This window comes from Olea europaea, chromosome 10 (assembly GCF_002742605.1).
Source record: "Olea europaea var. sylvestris chromosome 10, O_europaea_v1, whole genome shotgun sequence".
In the NCBI taxonomy this organism is placed as follows: domain Eukaryota; kingdom Viridiplantae; phylum Streptophyta; class Magnoliopsida; order Lamiales; family Oleaceae; genus Olea; species Olea europaea.
In genome coordinates, this window is record NC_036246.1 from 7,654,456 (window position 1) to 7,665,212 (window position 10,757).

Below are 10,757 nucleotides of genomic sequence, written 5' to 3' on the forward strand. Positions count from 1 at the left end.
GAAAATTAAAGAGTATTGAATAGTATTTTTTAGAGAATGTGTGGTTAAAAAGTAAATAAAATTTATTGATTTGTATGTAAAATATTTTATTGTATGAATACGTGGGGAATAATGATATTATAACAAATAATTTAAAATTTTAAAGAGTGACAAACAGGCTCTGAACTGTGAAGTTGCGATTTTTTTCGTTTTGTTGTTTGACGCTATGTATTAACTAGCATATGGGATCAATGAAAGTCGAAAATGCGTCATAGTTCGATACAATTTGATTTTTGTAGACATTATGCGGAGGTAAAATTTGAAGTAAATTAAGATTGATTGATTTAATTAGATGGTCCAAATTATAATTTGCCCTAAATAAAGGGTTCGAATGCAAAATGAGTGAATTAGGAAGGCAAATCTTTAAATTGGAGGAACTTTTGGAGAAAAGAACAAAAAACCTAAAAATATTTGAGTGCTTTATGCGCCCTGCTTGGCCTCCTTTCAAAAAATGGATAGAATAATTTTTTTTTTTTTAAATGAGTGATTGAAAAAGGAAGAATTTTTTTGATTATTTGTAATATTATTTTATGGAAGATCATGTGGTTAAAAATAAGAGAGAGGAAAATGAAATATAATTTAATAGGGCTATATGAACAAATTGAAAATTATGGTCTAAATTCAATATTATCTGTAAAGTATGGGTCTGAAATACAAAATTTCCGTCCCTTCTCATTCTTTCATCCCTCATTGGTCACACTCCATGTTCTTGGCCTCTACCCATTCTTGGAATGATTTCCACTCGCACTGAGCAGTGATTCATTATTTCACCAAAATACTGCAAAATCATGAAACTGTATGCCATTCTGTTGTTCCTTTTTTTCATTAATTCTGTTTTTTCTTGGAAAAAAGATGAGTTCAGAAACTGCAATCAGACCCCATTCTGCAAACGTGCCCGATCCCGGAAACCCGGCGCGTGCTCTCTCATCGCGACCGATGTCTCGATTTCCGATGGAGATCTTACAGCGAAACTCATCCCCAAAGATAAGGTTCAAGAAAATCTTGATAATCAAGAAATTCCTATTGTTAAGCCTTTGGTTCTCGCAATATCTGCATACCAAGATGGTGTCTTGAGGCTCAAGATTGATGAGGACCAGAGTTTAAGCCCACGCAAGAAGAGGTTTGAGGTGCCTGATGTGATTGTGCCAGAATTTTTGAACAAAAAGCTGTGGTTACAGAAGTTAAAATCTGAGAAAAGTGAAGATGGGTTGGGTATCTTGTCTGTTATTTATCTTTTTGATGGGTATGAGGGGGTGATTCGGCATGACCCCTTTGAGGTTTTTGTGAGGGAGAGTGGCAAAAATGGGAAAAAGGTGTTGTCTTTGAACTCAAATGGTTTGTTTGATTTTGAACAGCTGAGGGAGAAAAAAGAAGAAAATGAGGATTGGGAGGAGAGGTTTAGGAGTCACACTGATACGCGGCCGTATGGGCCTCAGAGTATTAGCTTTGATGTAGCATTCTATGATGCGGATTTTGTTTATGGCATTCCGGAACATGCCACTAGTTTAGCCTTAAAGCCAACTAGAGGGCCTGGAGTGGAGGATTCTGAGCCATACCGGCTTTTTAACCTTGATGTGTTTGAATATATTGCTGACTCGCCTTTTGGGCTTTATGGTTCCATACCCTTCATGATCTCCCATGGGAAGTCGCGTGGGAGCTCTGGGTTTTTCTGGTTGAATGCTGCGGAAATGCAGATTGATGTTCTGGGGACTGGTTGGAATGATGAGTTTTCTTCTGTTTTAATGTTGCCTTCAGATCAAAAGAGGGTAGATACATTGTGGATGAGCGAGGCTGGTGTGGTGGATGCATTCTTTTTTGTTGGTCCAGGGCCGAAAGATGTGGTTAGGCAGTATGCTAGTGTAACTGGAACGCCAGCAATGCCACAGTTGTTTGCTATTGCTTACCATCAGTGTAGGTGGAATTATAGGGATGAAGAGGACGTTTACAATGTAGATGCCAAATTTGATGAGCATGACATCCCATATGATGTTTTGTGGCTTGATATCGAGCATACGGATGGGAAAAGGTATTTTACGTGGGATAGGCTGCTGTTCCCTAATCCTGAAGAGATGCAGAAGAAGTTGGCTGCAAAGGGTAGGCATATGGTCACTATTGTGGACCCTCACATTAAGAGGGACGAATCTTACTATATACACAAGGAGGCGTCTCAAAAGGGATATTATGTAAGGGATGCAACTGGGAAGGATTTTGACGGGTGGTGCTGGCCAGGTTCATCATCATACTTGGATGTGGCGAATCCTGAGATTAGGTCTTGGTGGGCTGAAAAATTCTCCTATGAGAATTATGTTGGTTCAACTCCGTCCTTGTACATCTGGAATGACATGAATGAACCTTCTGTCTTCAATGGTCCAGAGGTATGCCATTTCATTTTGATCCTTGATACTACTTGTTTCAGTTTGCTAGGAAATGTATCCATTGGTTGCCTTTCTTTGTACGAAAAGAAAAATCAGTTTTATTTTGTCTGCCACATATATGATAGTTTATTTGGTATGCTGATTGAATGATGGTCTCTTGTGCATACCTCTTAGTTAAACTTAAGGCTCAGGACTTGACACAGATTGTCTAAACAAAAAGCAACATAAGTCCACTGACTGCCTAATTGTCACTATGTATGGCTAAAATAATATCAATTATTATGCAATATTTCCATCGCAAAAGAAATGAATCATGAAAATTAGCACTTTCTTTGATAGAGAGCATGCTTCTCTCTCTCTCTCTCTCTCTCTCTCTTCCATGTGTGCCTAGGTTGGGGATTTCAATCCCTACCTCGTTGATAGAGAACGTGCTGACATTCAAAACTGTCAGAAGGTGGGAATCTTAAATCATCTTTTTAGTGCAGTTCTTGAGATTTTTTCTGCTGAAATATATCTCCCTGTTTGGGTTAATGCCTGGCAGATGTATGGTGTCTGGCATGGGCAGGGAAGCAGGACCCCAAGGTTCCGAAATTTTGAATTTTTTCCCCTTTCAAAATTGAAATTTCAAAAGATCTTCTAATAGAAGTACTGTTCACCTGCCAAATAGTGTGAAAATCCTGAGTTCCCTTCAATATAAATCTATGGTTTCCATATCCTGGATCCCCACTGGTTAAGATTCTTTTGTTGTAATCAGGTCTCAATGCCCAGAGATGCTTTACATCATGATGATGTTGAGCACAGAGAGTTGCATAATGCCTATGGTTACTACTTTCACATGGCTACTTCAGATGGGCTGGTTAAACGAGGAGATGGAAAAGACAGGCCATTTGTTTTGTCAAGAGCCATTTTCCCTGGAAGTCAAAGATATGGAGCAATCTGGACAGGGGATAACTCTGCTGAATGGGATCACCTGAGAGTTTCTGTTCCGATGGTTTTGACTCTTGGTCTTACTGGGATATCATTCTCTGGTCTGTGAAATTTCCTCTACTTACAATTACCTCTACCCATACGAATCTTTTCAATTCTGATGATACTAGATCAACAGGTGCTGATGTTGGTGGGTTTTTTGGTAATCCTGATACCGAGTTGTTGGTCCGCTGGTATCAAGTGGGAGCGTACTATCCCTTCTTTAGGGGACATGCTCATCATGACACTAAAAGACGGGAACCTTGGCTGTTCGGGTATGAGATTTGGCTCTCTTATAAAAATAGGTGCTATTTGAGGCATATATTATTAGCTTGTATTTGGATGCAGTTTCATATTGTCTGCTTTCAAATTTTATTCATCATGAAAGTTGTCTCACTCTTGCATCAGATCTAGTAATTTTTTTCCGATCCCGTTCCCATAAAAAAGTCCGTGTTTTCCCATCATTCTTCAGTTGCATTAATATTTATAGATTTTTGACTGCATAGTCACATATTTTTCAGCATCATGTCTTAGACCCATCTTGTAGTTGTGTTTGTGAAATAGCCAAGTCATTATTTTGAGCTTGTCTGTGAAAATTGTCTACTGTTACATCAGATCTAGTATTTTTATGCCCATATCTTTCCATATAAGAATCTGCATTTTCCACGGTTCTTTAGTTGATCTATATTAATGAAATTTTGAATGCATTCTTGTCTGTTTCATATCTTCGAGCCCTCTTGCTGTAAAGTTTGTGAAATACCATGTTTAAGCTTTTTGGAACATGCAACCCATATATGCTTGTACTTATAATTTCATCACTAAATAGATTAGCTCCAGCATTCGCGTTGTAAGGATTAAAGCCAATATAGTGCATGAGGTTAAAGTGATATGCTTGAATTTAAAATGTTGATAATTTGAGTGTGAATGTAACCTTTTACTAATTTGAAATTAGGAGAAATAACAACTTTTTAAAATTCTTTAGGTTATATCGGCTTAATCATCTTTCTGCTGGATCATGATGTTGAAAAGGGGTAGTTATCATAGTGGAACATCAAAAGGTAGTATATCTTGCTTGAACCTTATTAAAAATCTAACCTTTCTTCCTGCGACCTGATTACATGGTTTCAAAAGCTTGCTAAGAATCAACAGTCCTGCTTGTAAAGAATAAAAAAATAATTCTGCTCGACATACGAATAAAATCCTTAAACAATCACTTTATTAATACATAAAAGTTTTCAAAAGGAAAAGAAAATTTCGAAACAACATATTAAATCTTAAAATCTTCACAACCAAAATAATTTGATCATCAAAACATAAATAAATCTTACATAACTTTATTAAAATGTTTATTATCCACCATTGGGTGCTTGTCCAATCTTCATCCATCTCAAACACAGTTAATTATTACTTAAAAAAATTTCATGATTCATATGAGATGATGATCTCAATAAGTGAAATAGCATGATATGAATAATAGAAGTCCATGCAATTCTTGAACATACTTGATAAGACACGAAATTAATAAAAACCGAACTTCGTGGTTCTAATTTCGTGCGTAGCGTTACTAAACTCCATGACTTCATAACATAATCATAATATCGAATTGTATAGTTTTAAACAATGAAAATACATGTATTTCACTTACCTCGAATTTGATGATCCTATTAGCACGTAGGAGAATTAATCATTTTAATTACGGTATGTTAATTACCTTTTTGGTTTTTGGTAAGATTGAATAAGAAAAGGAAAGTCTCCTTAATTGAATCCTTCATTTATGGTAGTTAACATATATGTACATAATATATATGGTAATTACCTTTTCGGTTTTTGGTATAATTAAATAAAAAGGAAAGTTTCCTTAGCCCTTGTTTGGTCCCCATTACGTGGAAAAATTAATGTGTAGAATAGTGTTTTTTGAAAAATGAGTGGTTGAAAAGGAAGGAAAATTTTTCGATTTACGTGTAATATTATTTTATGGAAGATTGTGAGGTTGAAAATAGGAGAGAGAAAAATGAAATGTAATGTAACGAAAATTAATGAGGCTCAAATGGGGACTTAATTATTTCTTTTAATTATGGTAGTTAAAATATGTACAGATTATATATGGTAATTACCTAAATTTGCATTCAATTATTCCTTACCATGATAAAAACATGCAATAATTATTTCTTACCATGTACGTGGATGCTACATATATATGCCATAGTCCCTCAACTATGGACAGGTATAAAACTTGACCTCCAAACTTTCACAAATATTCGATACGATCCCTAAATTATAGTTGATGTGTAATTTGTCCCTGAACCTTAATCTCTATATAAATTGGTCCTTAAACTATGGTTATTGAGCAATTTGGTCCCTATACTTACGTTAATGACATTTAGAGAATTTTAGTTTATTATACTGCTTCTCCTGGAAATATCAACTACATCCTTTTTTTTCTTCAGCCTAATCATAACCTAAACAGCCACTACAAATCCAAACTACTATGAGCATGATTGGCTAAGCTTAAAAGCTTTGCCTATTTTAAACTAAATAATACTTCTACGGATCTAAATTGGAAATAAATAAGTTATTTATTTTTACAGTAAAACAAGATTTACTAATTTTTATATATATGTCACCTGTGGGTGGACCTGCTATAAAACATCATTTATGGAAATAAACCATTTTTTTTTGGTAATAGTTAGATATATGATTGATGCACTCAAGAACCATTATCCAAAAATTTATCTTGTAATTGCTTATAAAAATATACTCTGTGCCATGTGGGTCTTACATAAAGGAACTGGAGTGGTGTGATGGAAGTTGTAAGCTGTTTCTGGGGTAGGGTTGTTGCCTACACCTGGCATTTATGGTAGAACCTGTTGGGCCTGAGCAGCAATACTTTACTCTGTGACGGAAGTCAAGTGTCCAGGTCGACTATCCACTTGTTACCAAATTATAATCTTAGTTGATAGAGAGAACAATATTTCATTATAGTGAAATGCAAAGTGGTCTGAACCTCATCCAGGCAGTCTAAGAAAAGTATGGAACAAGTCTAGGACGTGTAGATGTCTGATGCTTAGTTTTCACTATGTTCTTCATTTTCATGCGTAAGCCTGAAGGATGAAAATGAAAGCCATCCTATCAATTGACACAAGTTAAAAATAGTCATGAAAAGTTTTAATGATCTCTTAATCCAAATTCAAATGATGCTTAGTCATGCATATCTAATGAGTCTTGCAGTCCTGTTTTTCCCAACTCACTAGAATTTAGTGAAGAAAGAACCCTGTTAAATATAAACGATACTCATTGATTTCTTGAAGTAGCAAACTTGCGACGCATGGAAAGATGGAAGCACATCATTTTTCTGCCAGTTTGCACGAACATGTTGTTGACATCTGGGATAGGTTCTTATAAAGTTCACACAGTACATTAGTATCAAATATCAATCTGCTTTGCCATCTAGCTTAATATGAAAGCCTTTACCTTTAATGAGGACATTGGATCACTGGCTAACAGAATTCAAAGAAAAGAGAGAAATCTTGATAAGACTATAAGATAGGAGGAATTGCATGAGGGCATATTGGGACGCTCTGCAGTCGAATCACTTGTATATATTCTCTACTATTAGTTCTATTTTTTCATCTGCTCTATGGCAATTGATTAATTTGTTATTAGTTCACCAAAAATGCATTATTATAGTAAAATATGTTCTTCATTTCCATGCATAGGAAGTATATTAATATTGAAATGTTTTGTTACATGGTCAAAATCTTCTTCCATTGATTTACATCAAAAGCTATAAATCTAATGATATTATTTGCAATAATAATGAGAACTTCTGATGAGATTCGGTGAAATGTTGAAATTTTCTTCAACATTTTTGTGCACGCGCTTTAGATCTATGATAAAAATATAATGTTGGGATGATATCCCTCATTCTTTGGTGATCTTATTATCCTCTCCAAGGTTCAGAGCTACAAATTATACGCTTTCCTTTCTGTCTTGTGTATGAGGTGAAATGTTGAAATTTTCTTCAACATTTTTGTGCATACGCTTTAGATCTATGATAAAAATATAATGTTGGGATGATATCCCTCATTCTTTGGTGATCTTATTATCCTCTCTAAGGTTCAGAGCTACAAATTATACGCTTCCCTTTCTGTCCTGTGTATGATATAACAGTATCTGGTTTATGTTGGTTTCAGAGAACGCAATACACAGCTAATGAGGGAAGCCATACATACCCGCTATATGTTTCTCCCTTATTTCTACACATTATTTAGAGAGGCGAACATGAGTGGTGTTCCTGTTGTGCGTCCACTATGGATGGAGTTTCCAGATGATGAACAAACTTTCAGCAATGATGAGGCGTTCTTGGTTGGTAACAGTCTCTTGGTGCAAGGAATATATACTGAGGTGCCATTCTTATTTTGTCCTTGGTATCGTTGTTTGCTTCATTCTATAGTCTCTAATTTTCTTTCTGTTATCATGAAACATTCCAATTGGAAACTTCTCATAGAAAGCTAAGCACATATCCGTGTATCTTCCTGGAGATCAGTCATGGTACGACGTTAGAACCGGAACTGCATACAAGGGAGGAGTGACTCACAAGTTGGAAGCTTCTGAAGATAGTGTTCCTGCTTTCCAACGGGCTGGTACAATTTTACCAAGGAAAGACAGGTTTCGTCGGAGTTCCACACAAATGGAGAATGATCCATACACTCTGGTATGCCTTTAAATCTTTAAGTGGATCTGTCGTGAATTCTTATGGTTACATCACTTCCTTCTCTTTCTCTCTGTCTCTCTTTCTCACACACGCTCACAAGTGCACATGCTAAGGTGCCTATCTATATCAAGAGATCCATCTATGAGTTCTCATAATCTGACTAATCTTCATATTACTTACATATAATTGGTTAGATAAATTTTTCTCCATTAAATATATAGTTTTTTTTTCTTATTTTACCCACAGGTACTATTTTTACACCAATTTAGCCACTATACTTGCTTGTATTGACTTCCATCCACATTGGCCGTCAAAGGTCAATAGTAGTAAACACACATGATTCCTCTACTACAGAATTGGAAATTTGTTTTTAGATGATCTTCCTCAAGTCAATCATAGCACTGGATTCTGTTATATCCCAATTTGAAGCGTTTGTATTTGCTTTTGACACCTTATAATTATTATAGAAGAACTCAATTCAATCCAATTGTGTTGTCTCAGATTTGTCTGGGGTCAGCATTAAAAGAAAATATTATCAAGCCAATTTATACATTACCTGATGTAATGACTTCTTTATCCCAGTGGAGTCATGTTGTGGGGATGAAACTTAGCTTCCGCCAGTGTCATGTTCTCTTGAGCTTTACTGTATCATTTTGAAGGTCTTTGGAGAAGAGAAGGCATCAATAAATAATTTTTTTGGAAGTTTAGATTTCACAGATATATCAGCAAATGATGAGGAATTTGTTCGCTAAATTTGAAAATACTTTCATTTCTGTGTCGCGGCATTGTGGATATCACATTCATTTTATAGCTTTGAATGATTGCAAAAAGAGGACCAAATTCATTTAGCTCAGCGTCCTCTACGATTTATTAATACACCATGTGTGAAGTCCCAAATTTTTACAACTAGTTAGAATTAAAGTTAGGATTTAAGTGCGCTATTATTAAAGTTTAATGACCTTATTGATTTATTGTTCTAGTCTAATGACCTTATTAGTTATTGACCAATAGTTTGAGGGCCTAAGTAGAAAGTTATTTTGAAAGTTAGATGAAATCATGTATAAAACATATGTAAATATGCCAATCGGTCTTGATTAAAAATGATTTATTGACAACATGTATTATTCACACCATATTTCAAGCCAATGTAATTTATTTGACCATGTAAATAAATGAAATTGATTTGACCACACGCATTATTTACACCAAGTTTTACGCTAGGTGAATTTGTTTGACTACATGATTAAAAGTATTGATTTGACAATTTTCATGATTATACATCATTTATGTATTGATCATGCCTAACATTTAGCCATTTCCTTTCTCTTTCCTACTATTGTTCAAGAATTTTCACTATAAATAGGAGACAAACCCAACACTAAACTACCCTTCAACAACTATTGCACACTCTCTCTACATCCCTATAACTTTGTCTCTCCACTCCCGCTCTTTCTCCTGTCATTTTTATATTAAATATAGTCGTATATTTATACAATCAGACATAAATAATCACCCCCACATGCGGCTCAAGGATTTCTTTTCAACAAATAACTCACTTTATCTTTTTGAATTGTCCATTGAAAAGGTAAGTTGTACTTTATGCTTATGGTGGCTAATGTTTATGATGTAATATTTCTACGGCTATGTTACCATGAGTAGCCTTGACATTGAAATGAACTTTCAATGATTCAAGTTTCTGTTCTTTGCAGGTCATTGCTCTTAACGGTTCCCAGGCAGCTGAAGGGTGGCTTTATGTTGACGACGGGAAGAGCTTTGAATTCCAGCGAGGAGCATATATCCATCGCCATTTCATTTACTCTGATGGAAAGCTTTCATCATATTCAAACATGGCCTCTGCAGGTTTTGGCAAATTTGCCTCCGAGTGCATGGTTGAGAGAATAATACTTCTAGGATTTTCTCCTGGAACGAAAAAAGCCTTAATTGAACCAGCTAATGAAAAGGTGGATATCGAACTCGGGCCCCTCCTGCTTCAAGGGGGACTGGGCTCATCTGTTCTCACCATCCGCAAGCCTAATGTGCGGGTAACAGATGATTGGACAATTAAAATTTTGTAAGATACTTCTTAGTCCAACATAGTCATCTGCATCAGGTGGAAGGACCTTGTTAGTATCATGCTATTGAATTGATAAATGAAATTTTCGGCCGCACATTAAGTGAGAGAACGACCTTTTGGAGCAATATAGATTAGTAGGCAATATAGATTCTGTATGCTACAACTTATTCCTTATTTCCTATTTGCAGTTTTGAATTTTGTGTTGGGTTGCAGTTCTTGGTGCTGGAAAATTGATTCACGCTCACTAAATATGTTGCAAGTGATTGTGCAAATTGAGTTTAATAATCATGCAGGAACTAAAATCTACATAGCTTCATTCCAGGCTATATATTGTTATAACTTGATAGGGTGCATTTCTCCTTTAAAACTGACTTATAGAGGAGTGTTCAAGGTATTATTAGCCCACAAGTTGATTATGTGGGACAAAATTAGATCAACTCTCTTCTGAAAATTGATCCATTGTGGTCTATGCTGTTAACTAGTTGATTTTTTGAACCAGTTGGACAACCCTTTTCATGTTGTTCTGTCTGCAGCGAGTGTCATCCCTACAAGGGTGTGTAGGAGTAAAAATTACAGTCATTACATGAAA

At 35.5% G+C, this 10,757-nt stretch overlaps 1 protein-coding gene across 1 annotated transcript; it reads left to right on the forward strand.

The window, feature by feature from the left end:
- Window positions 1-724: 724 nt before the first annotated feature.
- On the forward strand, window positions 725-10,380 carry LOC111401098 (probable glucan 1,3-alpha-glucosidase). The gene is made up of 6 exons (XM_023028655.1): window positions 725-2,414; window positions 3,169-3,442; window positions 3,520-3,655; window positions 7,574-7,784; window positions 7,888-8,094; window positions 9,804-10,380. The coding sequence occupies exons 1-6, from the start codon at window positions 828-830 to the stop codon at window positions 10,167-10,169; spliced, it is 2,781 nt and encodes a 926-aa protein (XP_022884423.1). The 5' UTR covers window positions 725-827; the 3' UTR covers window positions 10,170-10,380.
- Window positions 10,381-10,757: the final 377 nt, after the last annotated feature.